This window comes from Papio anubis, chromosome 11 (assembly GCF_008728515.1).
Source record: "Papio anubis isolate 15944 chromosome 11, Panubis1.0, whole genome shotgun sequence".
Lineage (NCBI taxonomy): Eukaryota > Metazoa > Chordata > Mammalia > Primates > Cercopithecidae > Papio > Papio anubis.
The window spans coordinates 11,362,042-11,381,289 of NC_044986.1; the positions used below are offsets into that span (position 1 = coordinate 11,362,042).

At 41.5% G+C, this 19,248-nt stretch overlaps 1 protein-coding gene across 15 annotated transcripts in view; it reads left to right on the forward strand.

Moving 5' to 3' along the window:
• Nucleotides 1–19,248, forward strand: part of ATE1 (arginyltransferase 1) — a 185,873-nt gene that overhangs the window by 13,982 nt on the left and 152,643 nt on the right. For 7 of the 15 annotated variants that reach the window (XM_021943749.2, XM_021943756.2, XM_021943750.2 and 4 more), the window contains exons 4-8: nucleotides 510–613; nucleotides 3,517–3,762; nucleotides 12,298–12,527; nucleotides 14,906–15,034; nucleotides 15,940–16,068. In XM_021943749.2, the coding sequence (XP_021799441.1) occupies nucleotides 510–613; nucleotides 3,517–3,762; nucleotides 12,298–12,527; nucleotides 14,906–15,034; nucleotides 15,940–16,068 (838 nt within the window). The remainder of the gene's footprint in view (nucleotides 1–509; nucleotides 614–3,516; nucleotides 3,763–12,297; nucleotides 12,528–14,905; nucleotides 15,035–15,939; nucleotides 16,069–19,248) is intronic. The other 8 variants (XM_009215509.2, XM_021943752.2, XM_017944393.2 and 5 more) reach the window with 5 other exon arrangements.

Genomic DNA, 19,248 nt, shown 5'->3' on the forward strand with positions numbered 1-19,248 from the left:
CTTTCTCTTTTTTTTGGGGGAAAAAAAAAAACTCTTGCTGGGAGCCCAGGTGGCTCATGCATGTAATCCCAGCACTTTGGGAGGCCGAGGCAGGTGGATCACGAGGTCAGGAGTTCGAGACCAGCCTGACCAACATGACGAAACCGTGTCTCTACTAAAAATACAAAAATTAGCCAGGTGTGATGGCGCACGCCTGTCATCCCAGCTACTTAGGAGGCTGAGGCAGGAGAATCACTTGAACCTGGGAGGTGGAGGTTGCAGTGAGCCAAGATACCGCAACTGTACTCCAGTCTGGGCGACAGAGTGAGACTCTACCTCAAAAGAAAAAAAAAATCTCTTAACTCTAGTCTTAGTGTGATGTGGGCTGGGATTAGAGGCTACATTAAGCCCCATCTTTAACCAGAAATCTCGGGCATGAGATGGTCTCATTGTACTAGGTGATATCCAGAACTGATTTCATTTCTTCAGGGTTTGAGTTCACTTTTTAAATATTTATTTTGCTTTCCTAGGTGCCAACCTTTACAGTTTCAGCCTTCAAAATCTCACAAGAAGGTTTTGAAAAAAATGTTGAAATTCCTGGCTAAAGGGGAGGTTCCCAAAGGAAGTTGTGAGGGTAAGATGGGCTGGGTCTAAAAACGATTTACTGTCTGTCTTTGCAACAGTCCCACTTTCAGTCATCTTAGATAGAGGAAGGGTCATTAATACAGTCATGTACTACTATGATGACAGCAACTACTGTTAGCACTGCTATTACTGTTACCATCGGCCCCCAAGTCAAGGTACAGGGAATATATCAGAAGAGTTTAGCTTGGAAAGAATATTGAGGATTATGTTAAAGATGTGATTTCTTGGAGTTTATCAACCAGAATGCTTTGATGACTCATCTTTCTTGATCCTAATACTATCTTTATCAAGTAAATAGAAAGTGCCATTGTCTCTCAAGAAGCAAGTGCTTACATGTAGCTTGTACAAGATTCCCCTGTTCCTTTTAATGCTGAATAAAGATCAGCTTTTCTGTTTGAATAAGGCTTTACTTCAGTAAATTATACTGTTTGAAATCCTCTTATCTATGTGATCAGTTTTGAATTGTGAGTGACTTTGCTAAAAGATAATAGCATGTATTTAACTTTAGTTACACATGATTTGCTTTTTTTTCTTAGTCTTTTTCCCAGTTTTGGTTTTATTTCTTTAAATTTTCTTACTGGGTCCAGGCGTGGTGGCTCATGCCTGTAATCCCAGCACTTTGGGAGGCCGAGGCAGGCAGATCACGAGGTCAGGAGATCGAGACCATCCTGGCTAAGATGGTGAAACCCTGTCTCTACTAAAAATACAACAAATTAGCTGGGTGTGGTAGCAGGTGCCTGTAGTCCCAGCTACTTGGGAGGCTGAGGCAGGAGAATTGCTAGAACTCAGGAGGCGGAGGTTGCAGTGAGCCGAGATTGCGCCACCGCACTCCAGCGTGGGTGACAGAGCGAGACTCCGTCTTAAAAAAAAAAAACAAGAAACAAAAAACCGAGCTTGGTGGTGCACTCTTGTAGTCCCAGCTACTCGGGAGGCTGAGGCACAAGAATCAGGGAGGTCAAGGCTGCAGTGAGCCAAGATTGTGCTCCAGCCTAGGTGACAGCAAGACTCTGTCTCCACCAAAAAAATAAAAGGGAATTAGGTTCTGAGTTGGAAAAATGAACATGGAGACATGGAGATGAGCACTGAAGATGCTGTCCATTTGTAAATTGGTGGTTGCCTTTTTTTTTTTTGGAGACGGAGTCTTGCCCTGTCACCCAGGCTGGAGTGCAATGGCTCAGTCTCGACTCACTGCAACACTCCACCTCCAGGGTTCAAGGCATTCTCCTGTCTCCGCCTCCCAAGTAGCTGGGACCATAGGCGTCTGCCACCACGTCTGGCTAATTTTTTTGTATTTTTAGTAGAGACGAGGTTTCACTGTGTTGGCCAGGCTGGTCTCGAACTCCTGACCTCATGAACTGCCTACCTTGCCCTCACAAAGTGCTGGGATTACAGGCGTGAGCCACCACGTCTGGCCGCCTCTCTTTCTTATGTAGTGTTTATATTTGGTTCTTTATTTGACTTGTTATAGGCTTCTGAATTATCTGTGCTTGGAACTTATCTTAGGAGTGATGAGCTCATTAGGGTAAAGGAATAAACAACTTATGACAAAAATATACCAAAATGCAATAACTAAAAAAAAGATAAAAGTCTGTTTCTTTCAGAGCCGGGTGCGGTGGCTCACGCCTGTAGTCCCAGCACTTTGAGAGGTTAAGGTAGGCAGATCACGAGGTCAGGAGATTGAGACCATCCTGGCTTACACGGTGAAACCCTGTCTCTTCTAACAATACAAAGAATGAGCCGGGCTTGGCCGGGCACGGTGGCTCACGCCTGTAATCCCAGCACTTTGGGAGGCCGAGGGTGGATCACGAGGTCAGGAGATCGAGACCATCCTGGCTAACACGGTGAAACCCCATCTGTACTAAAAATGCAAAAAATTAGCGGGGCGTGGTGGCGGGCGCCTGTGGTCCCAGCTGCTCGGGATGCTGAGGTAGGAGAATGGCGTGAATCTGGGAGGTGGAGCTTGCAGTGAGCCAAGGTCGCGCCCCTGCAACCCAGCCTGGATGACAGAGGGAGACTCCGTCTCAAAAAAAAAAAAAAAAAAAAATTAGCAGGGCATGATGGTGGGCGCCTGTAGTCCCAGCTACTGGGGAGGGTGATTCAGGAGAATGACGAGAACCCGGGAGGTGGAGGATGAAACTGCACTCCATCCTGGGCGACAGAGCAAGATTCTCTACTGGGGAGGGTGATTCAGGAGAATGGCGAGAACCTGGGAGGCGGAGGATGAAACTGCACTCCATCCTGGGCGACAGAGCAAGATTCTGTCTCAAAAAACAAACAAAAAAGTCTGTTTCTTTCCTCACATAACAGTTCAGTGTGGGTTTTCTAGGTTGGCATACAACTCTGCTCCCCACCAGCCATTCTGGGCTTTTCTTTAACATGTGATTTCCCAGGTTGCTCTGGTTTTTACTAATCCAGCCACTGGGGGAAGGGTAGAAGTTCAGGGTTACAAATTTCCTTTAAAACTAGTGAGGCACAGTTGGATGTATCAGTTGTGTTATGTTCCATTGGCAGGAGCTTGGTGACCATTTGTAAATGGTCACCCCCACCATTGGCAGGGGACTGGCAGTACATTCCCCTGCTAGGGTGCCACAGTTTGTTTTTTTTCATTTATTGTAGAGATAGTGTCTCACTATGTTGCCCAGGCAGGTCTTAAAGTCCTGGCTTCAAGCAGTCCTCCTGTGTTGGCCTCCCAAAGAGCTGGGATTATAGGCATGAACCACCATGCCCAGCTGTGCTAGTCTTAAGTGCACCTCTCTTATTTTGGAGGATGAGAATGGATTTGGTGGACAGATAGTAATTCTGCTACAGTGGATAATAGGGGCATTGTGTTTCTGTTTTTACCTTAACTGTGTCAACCCAGCTGATGGATTTTTAATTTCTTCTTATTTGTAGATGAGCCCATGGACTCCACAATGGATGATGCTGTTGCTGGTGACTTTGCATTGATAAATAAATTGGATATACAGTGTGATCTTAAGACGCTCAGTGATGATGTCAAAGAGAGTTTAGAGAGTGAAGGAAAAAATTCAAAGAAAGAAGAACCTCATGAATTACTTCAGTCACAAGATTCCGTAGGAGAGAAGTTGGGCTCTGGTGAACCATCACATTCAGTTAAAGTTCACACAGTTCCTAAGCCAGGTAGTAAAGATTTTTGATAACAAGTCCTATTCACTGCTTTGCTTTTTGCTGAGTCATTTTAAACCCTGGGCCTTTCCATCAGCCAAAAGGATGATTTAGTCATGCAATCTGTAAAACAGAAGCCTGCTTTATTTATTGTTGCCAGAATTAGAGGGACAAATCATGCCTTTTGTAAACTGCTGTGCTTAAAAAGCCTGAAACAATAGCCTTATCCCTAAATACAGATATTTTCAAAGAGTTCCATTTCTTTTTACTACTTTAGGGCCTTACAGGGTTGAGAATCAAATTTTTCTCAGTGAAAAGGAGTGATAAACATTCTTACTTTAGGATTAAGTGAGACAACATTAATTATCGGTATTATGTCCAAAATACATCATAAAATTCTTCAGTTTATCATTAAATTTTTTAATGTAATTTTAGTACATTTTAGTTTTAAAAAGTCCACATTTTGATGTTTAACTTTGCATTTAATCAGGTAAGATTTTTTTTTATGTTATTACTTATACAAGAATTAGCCTTCAAAAGTTTATCCAGTATTAAATGAGTGTAATATGTGTGTATGACTCTTCCAAAATTATTTCATAAAATGTGAAGTTGAATGGTTATTAGTTTATTAGATGGTGTCAGTTTTTGAATTAGTTCTTATATTTATGCAAAATGATCCAAGGGAAAGATTTTTAGTACTATTTTAGTTTTTCTTGTCTAAACTATGTTACACATGTTAAAGTAGAGAAAATTCTCCATTTGCAATTTTATTGAATAGTTTTTTACGTAAGGTTTTCATTAAGTTGATTTTGGTCTGAGATTTCATCCTAATTAATACTAATAGTTCAATAAAATATTTATTTTTTAATTTGAGAGAGGGTCTTGCTCTGCTGCCTAGACTGGAGTGAAGTGGCGTCATCATAGCTCACTGCAGCCTTGAGCTCCTGGGGCCAAGTGATCCTCTTGCCTTAGGTTCCTGAGTAGGTAGGAATACAGGAGCTTGTCACCATGCCTAGCTATTTTAAAGTTTTTTGTAGAGACAGGGTCTCACTATATTACCCAAGCTGGTCTCCAACCCTTCACCTCAAGTTATCCTCCAACCCTGGCCTCCCAAAGTCCCGAGATTACAGGCGTGAGCCACTGTGCCCAGCCTCCAGTGAAATATTTTGAATAATTTAGACAGTTTGTTTCAGCTATTTCTCTCGTGCGTGTAGGGTCAATTCTTTTATTATTTTTTAATAAAATTACTTATAGTTTGTCAAATTTTAAAAATCTTCATTATTCAAACATAGATGAGCATAGATTGAATAGTGTAATCGACTTCCATGTACTCCACCTGCATTTGAAACAATTACTGACTCATGTCATAGCCACTCTTGTTTCGTCTAGTTCCCCCTTCCAAAATTATATGGAAGCAAATCCCAGACATTGTGCCATCCTGTATTTCAGAATACGTTTCTAAACGATAAGAACTTTAAAAAAACATATTCACAATACCATTATTATACTTGAATAAAATTTCTTAATGGCATTGAATAGTGTTCAAATTCCAAGTTTTTTTTTTTTTTTTTTTTTGAGATGGAGTCTTGCTCTGTCACCCAGGCTGGAGTACAGTGGCGCGATCTCTCGGCTCACTGCAAGCTCCGCCTCCCGGGTTCACGCCTTTCTCCTGCCTCAGCCTCCCGAGTAGCTGGGACTACAGGCGCCTGCCACCTCGCCTGGCTAGTTTTTTGTATTTTTTAGTAGAGACGGGGTTTCACTGTGTTAGCCAGGATGGTCTCGATCTCCTGACCTTGTGATCCACCCGTCTCGGCCTCCCAAAGTGCTGGGATTACAGGCTTGAGAAAATTCCAAGTTTTAAACATTTATTTTTGCCAGGATCCAGATAATGTCCACGTATTGTGATTGTTGATACATTCAAAAAATCTCTTGGCGAGGCGTGGTGGCCTACACCTATAATCCCAGCACTGTGGGAGACTGACGACGCAGGTAGATTGCTTGAGCCCAGGAGTTCGAGACCAGCCTGGACAATATGGCGAAACCTGTCTGTGCTAGAAATACAAAATATTAGCCAGGTGTTATGGCGCATGCCTGTAGTCCTATGTACTTGGGAGGCTGAGGTGGGAGGATCACCTGAGCTTGGGAAGTCGAGGCTGCAGTGAGCTGAGATCATGCCTCTGCACTCCAGTCTGGGTGACGAGAATGAGACCCTGTCTCAAAAAAACTACAGTAAAGATCTCTTTTGTTTTAGAGGTTCCGCTTCCATCATTCCTCAGCTGGGTTGTCTGTCTTGGGTTGTTTGTTCCACTTTCTGTATCTGACAGGTTACGTTTGCGGTTTAACATGTTCCTCTGCCTGCTTATAAATTGATGGTTAGATATAGAGCCTTGATCGGATTCTGTGCTAAATTTTCTTTTGTTTATTTTTTTGCGGCGGGGCAGGGGGCCAAGTCTTAATCAGATTTGAGTTTGAATTATTTGAGGATGGGTGAGATTACTTCATGGGTGTTAGAGTGGTCTTTCAGGAGACGTGTAATGTCTGGGTGCTTCTCTTTTCGTTAGTGCTAATAGTCAGGGATGATCCATGCTTCAATTCATTCATTTCTTCATTTCCAGGCTGGCTGGACTGCTTCCATAAAGAGAGTCTTCCCCTTATCTGTTTGTTTCTCATAAAAACCCATAGCAAAGGCAGGATGCATTGTTTTTTTGAAAGAGTCTCACTCTGTCGCCTAGGCTGGAGTGCAGTGGGGTGGTCTTGGCTCACTGCAACCTCCGCCTCCCGGGTTCAAGCGATTCTCCTGCCTCAGCCTCCAGAGTAGCTAGGATTATAGGTGCGTGTCACCACGCCTAGCTAATTTTGTGTATTTTAGTAGAGACAGGGTTTAGCCATATTGGCCAGGCTGGTCTTGAACTCCTGACCTCAGGTGATCCACCTGCCTTGGCCTTGCAAAGTACTGGGATTACAAGAGTGAGCCACTGCACCCGGCTGGCAGGATACATTCTTGATTCCTTCTTTTTATTTACCATTTTTCAAAATAACATCTAACAGTGACCAGTTAGTTTTCTTTTTGGTACCATTGGGAACTCATGGATCTGAACATACTGCTGTTGCAATCTGTTGCTCCTCTGAGAGCTTCTTTAAGTTGACTTTTGAGTCCTTTCGACATAATCCTGGTAGTCTTTGACAGCTTCCTTGCTATTTGGCATGATATTATGCTCCTGGATCATCTTGTACAGGCATTTCGAGAGGTTGTGGTTCCTTTTAGTGGGAAATGGTATTTGGAGATCACACACTAGATTAGGAGTGCACATTATTGCTGCTGGCTTGGTCATTGTTTTCTAGGCTTTGTTGGCGAACAGACCTATGAGGTTATGAGTTCATACTGATACTTCCAATTCAAATTCAGGACTATAGCATTCTAATCTTTTATGAGACGGAGTCTCGCTCTGTTGCCCAGGCTGGAGTGCAGTAGTGCCATCTTTGCTCACCACAAGCTCCGCCTCCTGGGTTCATGCCATTCTCCTGCCTCAGCCTCCCAAGTAGCTGGGACTACAGGCGCCTGCCACCACGCCCGGCTAATTTTTTGTATTTTTAGTAAAGACGGGATTTCACTGTGTTAGCCAGGATAATCTCGACTTCCTGACCTCGTGATCCACCTGCCTTGGCCTCCCAAAGTGGTGGGATTACAGACGTGAGCCACTGTGCCTGGCTGCATTTTAGTCTTTTTCTTTATTTTTATTTTTTTGACACAGAGTCTCGCTTTGTTGCCCAGGCTGGAGTGCAATGGTGTGATCTCGGCTCACTGCAACCTCTGCCTCCCGGGTTTGAGTGATTCTCCTACCTCAGCCTCCTGAATAGCTGGGAGTACAGGTGTGCACCACCACACCTGGCTAATTTTTGTACTTTTAGGTACTTTTAGTAGAGATGGAGTTTTGCCATGTTGCTCAGGCTGGTCTCGAACTCCTGGCCTCAAGTGATCCACCTGCCTCAGGTTCCCAAAGTGCTGGGATTATAGGCATGAGCCACCGTGCCTGGCCATACATTTTTATCTTTTTCTTTCTTTTTTTTTTTTTTTTTTTGATGTTTGTAGTTTCTTCTACACTGAGAAACCTAGTTCTTGAGAACACTGAGGATGGTAGAATTAGGTTAGACTATCACACATTAACCTTTTGCTTTTTCCCATATTACACAGTTTTAGAATAACAACCTTACTTCTAGCAGTACGGTTAGTGAAACATTAAAAACTGTTTTTGCAGGGTTTTTCTTTCCCCCCTTAAGATATCTTTCACTAAAAATCTGAGACCATTTTAAAATCCTTGGATTTTAGCCAGGCTCAGTGGCTCCCACCTATAATCCCAGCACTTTAGGAGGCCGAGACAGGCGGATCACCTGAGGTCAGGAGTTCGAGACCAGCCTGGCCAGCATGGTGAAACCCCATCTCCACTAAAAATACAAAAATTAGCTGGGAGTGGAGGTGCATGTCTGCAATCCCAGCTCCTCAGGAGGCCGAAGCAGGAGAATTGCTTGAAACCGGGGGGGCAGAGGTTGTAGTGAGCTGAGATCTTAACACTGTACTCCAGCCTGGGTGACAGAGTGAGGCTCCATCTCAAACAAACAAACAAACAAATAAACAAACACAACACCCTGGATTGTTTTTTTTTTTGGAACCTGCAAAAGCAAACCTGCATTTCCTTTTTAATTTTTTGTTGTTGTTGAGACAGGGTCTTTTTCTGTCTCCCAGGCTGGAGTGTGGTGACGCGATCAGGACTCACTGTAGCCTTGACCTCCTGGGCTCAAGCAATTTTCTCACCTCAGCCACTGGAGTGCTTGGGACTACCAGTGCATGACACTACACTTGGCTAATTTTTTGTATTTTTAGTAGAAATGGGGTTTTGCCATGTTCAGGCTGGTGTTGAACTCCTGGACTCAAGTGATCTGCCTGCATCAGCCTCCCAAAGTGTTGGGATTATGGGCGTGAGCCACCACACCTGGCCTAAAAATGTTGATTTGTAGAGATGAGGTCTTGCTATGTTGCCCAGGCTGGTCTGGAACTCCTGTGCTTAAGGAGTCCTCTCACCTTGGCCTTCCAAAGTGCTGGAATTTACAGACATGAGCCATTGTGGCTAGCTTGCATTTCCATTTTAATTTAAAAAATATTACAAGTCTGTTCCCTTGGACTTAATTAGAAATTATGTAGGTTTCCTAAACTCTATTCAAATCACCTGGAACTAATCTCGAATTCTTGAGTTGCTTTGAACCTCTGTGGGTGCAGGGTTTGGTATAGTGTACTGATTTTACACTGATGATCTATTTCCATTCTGTTGAAGGAATTTAGTGAACTGGGAGATCTGTATCCCCTAATATGCTGAAATCCTACTTTTTTTTTGGAGACAGAGTCTTGCTCTGTTGCCTAGGCTGGAGTGCAGTGGTGTGATCTCGGTTCACTGCAGCCTTCACCTCCTGGGTTTGAGCAGTTCTCCTGCTTCAGGTTCCCAAGTAGCTGGGACTACAGGTGCACACCAACCCTCTCGGCTAATTTTTTGTATTTTTAGTAGAGACAGGATTTCACTGTGTTGGCCAGGTTGGTCTCAAACCCCTGACCTCAGGTCATCCGCCCGTCTCGGCCTTCCAAATGCTGGGATTACAGGCGTGAGCCACTGAATCCTGCCTGAAATCCTACTTTCCATTGCAGTAACATAGTATATAAATGTAGAGCAAAACAATCATGAGAAGGCTTACCTAGTCCGGTGACTTAGTTAGTGTAAAGATGATACAGGTAGTCAGTCCTGCATAAAAATACCGAAAATGTGTGTTTCTTAGATCATGTTAGTTTTAAATTTGCTTATAATTTTATAACTTCTGTAGGGAATATAATTTTCAGTATAGGAAATGGAAAGTTTTGAAAATTACTATTTATGGAATTTTATATAGGTAAAACATTATTCTAGATGTTGGTAATACAAATAATAGCTAATAATAGTTAGCCCTAAATGAATGGTAGTTGATTTTTTATGAGCTGCACAGGTATTAACTCATTTAATCCTCACAGGAATGCTGTAGGTAGGATTGGTTTTTGTCTTTCTTGTACAGACAGGGAAACTTGTTCAAGGTCATCTAGCGAAGTGACAGAGCCTGGTCCATGACCTCAGGCAGCTTGTGTCGGAGTGTGTGTGCTCAGAGCAAATTTGAGAAAACACACAGTTTGTGGTCCAAGAAAAGTAATTCTGTTAGGCAGTAGAGTAATAGTTACAGAAATGTTCTTTTGTTACCTGGTTCAGACTTATATAACTTAGGCTTACTCAAAGTCGTTTTTTAAAAAAGTAAACTTTATTTTTAGTTAGAAAACATTAATGAAGTTGTGAGATAGTCTGAAATGTTTGTGAACTCACTACTTTCTCATCAGATTGGTTTTCATTTGGTGAGCTTATGGTCTCAGGCAAATCCTTTAACTACTCTAGGTTTTGATTTTCTTCTCTCTAAAAACTGAATTTGTTGGTTTTATAAACCTTCTTTTTGTTGACTTTCATATGGTTTGTGAATACCTTGTTTTGGGGTTTTTTTTTTTTTTTGAGACGGAGTCTCGCTCTGTCACCTAGGCTGGAGTGCTGTGGTGCAATCTCAGCTCACTGCAACCTCCGCCTGTTGGGTTCAAGCAATTCTCCTGCCTCAGCCTCCTAAGTGGCTGGGACTACAGGCGTGCGCCACCATGCCTGGCTAATTTTTTTTTTTAATATTTAGTAGAGACGGGATTTCACTGTGTTAGCCAGGATGGTCTCCATCTCCTGACCTTGTGATCTGCCTGCCTCGGCCTTCCAAAGTGCTGGGATTACAGGTGTGAGCCACCACACCCGGCTGTTTTGGGATCTTAAACAGCTTATTTCTTTAATATCTTCTAAAAAATTACTAGCGTAATGTTTGTTGTTGGAAAATTCAGCCAGGCGCGGTAGCTCATGCCTGTAATCCCAGCACTTTGGGAGGCCAAGGCGGGTGGATCATGAGGTCAAGAGTTTGAGACCAGCCTGACCAGCATGGTGAAACTCCGTCTCTACTAAAAATACAAAAAATTAACCAGGCATGGTGGCACGCACATGTAGTCCCAGCTACTAAGGAGGTTGAGGCAGGAGAATTGCTTGAACCCGGTAGGTGGAGGTTGCAGTGAGCTGCGATCGTGCCACTGCACACCAGCCTGGGTGACAGTGAGACTCCGTCTCAAAAAAAAAAAACAAAAAACACAAAACTTGGAGAAAAGATAACACTACTAAAAAGGGAAATTCTCTATCTGTTTCTGAAACAAAGTAAAATGACTGTCACCATGGTGTCGTCTTTCCAGGTTTTTTTCTAAGTATTTTTATTTAGTTTATAATAGTAAAAAGTTTTTTATTTTAAAGGGTTGTCAGTTTGATATTTGGTCTTTTAATTAGAACAAAACTCTGATTGACTACAACTGAACTAATGAGACCCAAATACCTGCAGTGTTTGGATAAAGACACAGATACCTTTAACTGAGCAAGGATTCCTTTTTTGTTTTTTGAGACAGAGTCTCACTCTGTCACCCAGGCTGCAGTGCAGTAGTGCCATTTCAGCTCAGCACAACCTCTGCCTCCCTGGTTCAAGCAATTCTAATGTCTCAGCCTCCTGAGTAGCTGGGATTACAGGTGTGTGCTACCACACTTGGCTAATTTTTGTATTTTTAGTAGAAATGGGGTTTCACCACGGTGACCAGGCTGGTCTCGAACTTCCAACCTCAGGTGATCTGCCTGCCTTCGCCTCCCAAAGTGCTAGAATTACAGGTGTGCGAGGATTCTTTTAATTTATAAAAACCTGTCAGAGTTTGTGCTGGGATCAGTATTCCTTTACACCTGGTTCCTAAGTATTTATGTTACCAGTGCTTTCAGAGAAATGTCCCTCAGAAATGTTGGGCAGAGATATCAGTGTCCTTTTAATGCAGAAGGTACTTTGATTTGATTGGATGAATGTGTTTTTGTTTTTTTTTTTAAAGATTTTCAGGCTGGGCGTGGTGGCTCATGCCTGTAATCTCAGCACTTAGGGAGGCCAAGGCGGGTGGATCACAAGGTCAGGAGTTCGAGACCAGTCTGGCCAACATGGTGAAACCCCATCTCTTCTAAAAATACAAAAAATTAGCTGGACGTGGTGGCGCACGCCTGTAGTCCTAGCTACTCGGGAGGTTGAGGCAGGAGAATCGCTTGAACCAGTGAGGCAGAGGTTGCAGTGAGCCGAGATCACGCCATTGCACTCCAGCCTGAGTGACAGAGCAAGACTCTGTCTCAAAAAAAAGATAAAAAAGATTTTCAGCGGTAAGAGCCGCCTTGGAAAGTTTCTGTGCTATTTACTTTCTCTAGCAACTCTCACTTCTAAGGTAGAATTTTAGATCCACTTATAGCTCTGTATTGGGATCCTCTGAAACATCTACCCCAAAGCTAGCCTAACCATTGGAACTCTTTGGACTTACTCTGTAGAATCTTTGAGACATGTGAAAATACTTTTCTAGAACCAAATGTGATTGGTCTAATATTTTAAAATTCTTTTTAGGCAAAGGGGCTGATTTGAGTAAGCCTCCATGTCGAAAAGCAAAGGAAATCCGGAAAGAAAGGAAAAGGTTAAAACTCATGCAGCAGAACCCAGCTGGAGAACTTGAGGGTTTCCAGGCTCAAGGTCACCCACCATCTTTGTTTCCACCAAAGGCTAAATCCAACCAGCCCAAATCACTCGAAGATTTAATTTTTGAATCTTTACCAGAGAATGCATCACACAAGTTAGAGGTACTTTGAAGGACTTTTGTTGTTTGTTTTATTATGATTTTTTTTATTTGAGCATATCGTTTATTTTTATTTGAAGTTCTAACCAGTTGATGTTTTGCTAGGTAAAGAATGAGAATTTAAAAGAAATTAAAGAGAATTGGGAAGAAGTAACATTTGAATTTACTAAGTTAACTGTTATTTGAGAGAAACTCCCTTTTTTAAAAAAGACTTTTTGAGAATACTTCAGATAGTTGGCCACTAAACTTGTGAAAACAGTGTCAATTTTAGCATGCTACCTTGATTGAAATTTAATAGTTAAAATGAAAGAAATACTCTTTAAAATTGTGTTTTTAGCAGTTTTGGTTTAGATAGTAAAAGACAATGGATTACACAAGGCAAATCACTATTTTCTCCATTATAATATTCTGATCTTGGTAAAGACAGCAAATGGTGTCATATACATAAGCTAGCAGTTAGGAATTATCTAAATAGGGCTCAAATGTACTGCTGAAATCTTCTCTCATTAGTACCCAAACCAATTTGGGCATAATATGAATCCTTTTAGAGCCAGATTCCTCCTTTTTTTCCAAATTTTTTTACATTTCTCGATCAGATCAAGATTTCTCAGTATTAGTTTCTCATATATAAAAAAACCAGGACTGGATGTGGTGGCTCACACCTGTAATTCTAGCACTTTGGTAGGCCGAGGTGAGTGGATCGCTTGAGGTCTGGTGTTTGAGATCAGCTTGGCCAACACAGTGAAACCCTGTCTCTTCTGAAATAGAAAAATTAGCTGGGCGTGGTGGTGTGCACCTGTAATCCCAGCTCCTAGGGAGGATGAGACACGAGAATTGCTTGAACCCAGCAGCTGGAGGTTGTAGTGAACTGAGATCATGCCACTGTACTCCAGCCTGGGAGACAGAGCAAACGTTTGTCTCAAAAACATTAGCCATAACGATTTTTATCTTATTCTCATATGTGATTAGTAACTGGTCAGCCTTTGAATTTTATGGCTTACTTCGTCTAAAAATACCACTAAAGTCCTGATAATAAAAATTAACTTTCATGCATTCTAAGCCTTAATTCAATATATGTGTTATCAGAGGATTTAGCTTTTTTTTTTTTGAGACAGAGTTTCACTCTTGTTGCTTAGGCTGGAGTGCAATGGCGCGATCTCGGCTCACTGCAACCTCCGCCTCCCGGGTTCAAGCAATTCTCCTGTCTCAGCCTTCTGAGTAGCTGGGATTACAGGTACCCACCACTACACCTGGCTAATTTTTGGTATTTTTAGTAGAGACAGGGTTTCATCATGTTGGCCAGGCTGGTCACGATCTCCTGACTTCAGGTGATCTGCCCACCTCTGCCTCCCAAAGTGCTGGGATTACAGGTGTGAGCTACCTCGCCCCGCCAGATTTTAGCTTTTATAACTCCTTGGCTACTCTGATTTGGATACAGATTTTTTTTCCTTCCAAAATTGTAAACAGAGTTGAATACACTACTTAAAATATTTTACAAGGTGTCTTTTATCTTTTGATCATAAATAGTAATGTATTCAGGGGGCCAAGCATGCTTAACATAACAGTTGTCCAGTGGTTACTTTTACTTTTTGAATGTAGTGATACTCAGGATGTATAGAGATCTTTTACCACTGGGTGTCGCTGTTTCTTCACAAAATTACCCCTCACGGCACACATGTCAAGTTTCCAGTTGTTTTCGTTGCATTGCATTTGACTGTTTTACTGTTCTGTTTTGCTAATACATTTTAAGTGGCTAGTAAATAATGTTAAAGTAAATGTTAGCCATTACTGCATGCAATTACTGTTTTAAACTTATCCTTATTTTACAAGGTTACTTAAGCAACATGGTGACATTGTAAAATTTGAATGAAGGAAATGTGACTTCAGAGTCATGGTTGTTAATTATGCTATGAAGTAGGAAAACTTTATGAGGTCTTTTAAGCTTAAACAGCAGAGTTTTAAGTTGAGGGTTAGCAATGATGAATGAGTGTCCAAAAAATGTATTCATATTTTTAGTCTTTCTTAGAGTTACTGGTAGTTGTGCACAACTAGAGGTTATTTATTTATGTGTGTGTCGTGTGTGTACGAGTGCTGGAAATACTCTGCCAGTTTACAATAGAGGCAGGCTCACATAATTCAGTCACGAAAGCTGAGGCTTAGAGTTTAGAGGGCATCCTCCTCTGTCTTCTTAATGAGTCTGTAAGTTACAAAAATAACTTTTTTCTTTATTTACTAACTGGTTGGTTTTTAATATTAAAATATTTAGTTGCTTTAATGATTCTTAAAACTCGGTTTCTTGGATGGGAGTTACTGTTAATGCATATTCCACTGAATGAATAAATGAATGAATTAGTGAACTTGTTTTTTTAACTGCTTCTGAAGGTGAGGGTGGTGAGATCATCTCCACCAAGTTCGCAGTTCAAAGCCACACTTCTGGAGTCTTACCAGGTCTATAAACGTTACCAGATGGTTATTCACAAGAACTCACCTGATACGCCAACCGAGAGCCAGGTCAGCAGGCCAAGTGTAATTTTCCTGTGCAAACAGAGCTTTCCTTCCACTTAATATCATTTAATGAAATCTTGGTTTATTTGTGCTACATTTTATTTGTGTTCAATTTGCAGCATATCTGCAAATACCTAAGACTGAATTAATGGACATTCTGAAAGTGCAAATTTTACCTAGTGCCATGTTAAGTACCAGCTATGTATAATTTCAGAGTGGAAAGTAATATGTAAAATTATTTAAAATCACTATTTTAGATGCATTTATCTAAAAGATAGTAATAGAGCTCTAAATTAAAATGCCTATGAGGAAAATGCAGGAAACTTTATATTTTTATGGTAGATACATACTTTGCCTAAAATGATTTTAATTCTTTATCCGTATTTGAAAGACCTATGTAGAAAGAATTGATCCCAGCTAAATTATTATTTATTAATGTGCTACCCTTGCACAATTGAGTGAGACTAAAAAAGGCAGATAGTAGAACATTTTAATAGAAGAACTCATATGCTAATAATTTTGTAAGTTAAATGACCCAAGAAAAATCTGTAAAGGAAAAAAGCTTAAAACACTTAGTATAAGTAGAGATAGCAAAAGTAGTGATCATGACCACGATTAACAACAATATTGACTCTAGTTTATGCAGAAAACTACAATAAGTGGATAGAGAAAAAAAAAAGAAGAACAAATTGTTGGCTCTTATGATTTTGAGATTTTCATAAGTTTTAGTACAGAGTTAGCACTTCAGTCTCTGCGCCAGTCCGCCCAGTCTAGGGTTTCTTTTCATGACAAATTCCAGTTTGAGCTTTGGTGTGGATTTGCGGAGATCTTACTCTAGCCTCACCTTCAGAAGCATATCATCAGTTAGAGATGTTTCAATAGCATTTGCTTGTATTTTCCTTGCTCTGAAGGTGAGGTTAGTACCTGCCTCCTTTGAGGACCCAGAGTTCAAGTCGTCTTTCAGCCAGTCCTTTTCTTTGTATGTCAAGTATCAAGTGGCCATACACCAGGATCTACCTGATGAATGTGGGAAGACTGAGGTATTGTTTGTTAACTGTTGTTTTCTGTGTTGATAAGGTTGTCTGGGAAGAAGTATAATATGTGCTGTTTTCTTACTTGTCAGGTGGAGCTGATGACCCTTTCAGTGTGTATTACTGAACTTCCATGAACACTCACATGAGTCATACATGTGAGCATTTTAAATCCTTAGAAAAAAGGATTGCAAATTCAGGATGCGTTCTCAGTGTCTTCTCTAGGAACCTGAATGTAGTGGTTTATATGGTCAGTCATCCACCCTAGGTTAACAGTCATTTACTGAATACCCATTGTGTGCCAGACTGTGCCACAGAACAAAAGGAGGAGTCTCGGTCTTCAAGAAATTGATAATCAAATGGGAAAGACAGACCAATAAGCAAAAATATCTTAACAAGTGAATTAGAAAGAAATACCTACACCTAACCTACTGAACATCATAGCTTAGCCTCGCCTGCTTTAAACATGCTCAGAACACATATTATAATGGCCTTTAGTTAAGCAGAATCATCTAACACAAAGCCTATTTTATAATAAAATGTTGAATATCTCATGTGATTTATTGAATACTGTACTGAAAGTGACACACGGAATGGTTTTGCATCATTGTAAAGTTGAAAAAGCGTTAAGTCCGACCATTATAAGTTGGGGACCTTCTGTTAGATATAATATGATTTAACAGGCATTTTTTGAGGGCCTGCCTTTCCCAGGCTTGGGATATTGAAATGAATGAGATGGCATCATTGTCACAGTAGAACCATGATATGTTGGAAGAGAGAGGCCGACGGATACAGAAGACTTAGAGTTTTGATTTTTTGACTGCTTTTGTTTTTTTAATGACACAATGTGTAAGCTAAAAAGAGAGGGTTAATAGGATGGGAGTTAATGCTGCATGTTCCCTGAGAAAGGGCTCACTTCCCAGATCCCCCAGAGTCTTCTGGTTAAAGTGTCATCTGCAGACCTGCAGCATCAGCAGCACCTGGACCACAGACTCGCAGTCCTGTTCATTCAGCATCTTCATTTTTTTTTGAGATGGAGACTTGCTGTGTCGCTAGGCTCAAGTGCAGTGGCGTGATCTCTGTTCACTACAACCTCCACCACCCGGGTTCAAGCGATTCTCCTGCCTCAGCCTCCCGAGTAGCTGGGACTACACGCGCGCGCCACCACGGCCGGCTGATTTTTATAGTTTTAGTAGAGATTGGGTTTCACCATGTTGACTAGGTTGATCTCGATCTCTTGACCTTGTGATCTGCTGCCTTGGCATCCCAGAGTGCTGGGATTACAGGCGTGAGCCACTGCGTCTGGCCAGAATCTGCATCTTAAACTAGGTTTCCAAAGGATTCATATGCACATTTCAGTTTTGAGAAGCTGTGTCCTGGGTTTCCTATTGATCCATGCCACTGTAGGTGATAGCATTTGTGGATAGTAAGGATTCTGCTAGGCCTAAGAAGCTTCCTTTGATATTCTCAGGGAGTCTTACTCCTTTCTGAGCTTTCCTCCTTCCTACTGCTTTGGAGATGGTGCCTTTGTACCTCTCTGCTTAGCAGGTAGGAATAGTTGGGATAAAATGTTTCTGTGGCCCAGTGTGTTTATTCAAGACTTCCCTAGGGACTTCTCCTAGTAGGCTTCAGGCTTCTGGGAAGTCCCTTTATGTACACTTAGAGCAGCACTAAAGGCATTCATAGTCTGAATTGGGGTGGTAGACAGGTATGTAATTCCAGTGCCTTTAGAATTAGCCACTGGATTAGTAGGGACAGCCAGCTTAGTGTGAGACTGGAAGTTATAGAGGTTTTTCTGAGGGAAGTGACATCTGAGCCAAGTCTGGAAAGATGAGTAGGTGTTTGCCAGGACAAAAAGGGAGAAGCGTGTTCTGTGCACCAGGACTATGCAGAGATGTGGATGGTGAAATTATACGCCATTTTGAGGAACTACTATTAATACTTAGTTTAGTGTGGCCAAAACATAGAGTACATGTTAGGAGGTAATAAGGGATGAGGTTTTTTTTTTTTTTTTTTTTTGAGACATTCTTGCTTTGTCTCCCAGGCTGGAGTGCAGTGGTGTGATCTTGGCTCACTGCAGCCTCGGCTCACTGAAACCTCTGCCTCCCAGGTTCAAGCAGTTCCTCTGCCTCAGACCCCTGAGTCTCTGGGATTACAGGTGTGCGCCACTACACCTATCTAATTTTTATATTTTTAGTAGAGACAGGGTTTCACCATGTTGGCCAGGCTGGTCTTGAACTCCTGACCTCAGGTAATCCACCAAGCTTGGCCTCCCAAAGTGCTGGGATTACAGGTGTGAGCCTGACCAAAGGATGAGGCTTTTGGAGGTTTAGGTAGGAGCCAGATTTTTAAAAAAATAATATTTTAGAAATAGTTAAACTGCCACATACCTACCAGCAGTCTTCAACTAGCCTTAACATGCTGCCATTCTTGTTTCATCTATCTCTCCATACCTTTTTGTTATTATTTTGCTGTGCTATTTTATACCAAATCTCAGACATATTGTTTTATATGTAAGTCCTTAAGTGTGTATCTTAACTGACTAAAAATGTAGGAGGAGCAGATAACGTGCCTCCTAATGTAATCCAGTAAGAAGTATAAACCACCACCTATGGAATGTTCTTGCTAAAGAAATTGAATCTGGATCTATCCAAGCTTCTATTGACCAGTTCACAGAAAATATGAGGGGTAAAGGAATATGTTAAAATGACACTTGGGCACTTGTATAAGATCAATTACCTAGTTTCTTTAAATAAATTAATAAAGAAAAAGGGAACTCTATTCTCAGATTAAAAGTTATTAATATAGACATTAAAAATATATAACACAGTACCATTATTACACCCAGCAAAATGTATATTATTTAATGCTTTGTACATGTTTGATTTGTTTTTTTCTTTTTTTTGAGTGGGGGAGACAGTCTTGCTCTGTCGCCCAGGCAGGAGTGCATGGCGCCACATTGGCTTACTGCAACTTCGCCTTCCAGGTTCAAGTGATTCTCGTACCTTAGCCACCTGAGTAGCTGGGACTACAGGCATGTGCCACCACGCCTGACTAATTTTTGTATTTTTAGTAGCAATGGGATTTTGCCACATTGGCCAGATTGGTCTCAAATCCTGTAATCCTAAGATGCTGGGATTACAGATGTGAGCCACTGCCCCTGGCTGATATACTATATTTTGTTTTCCA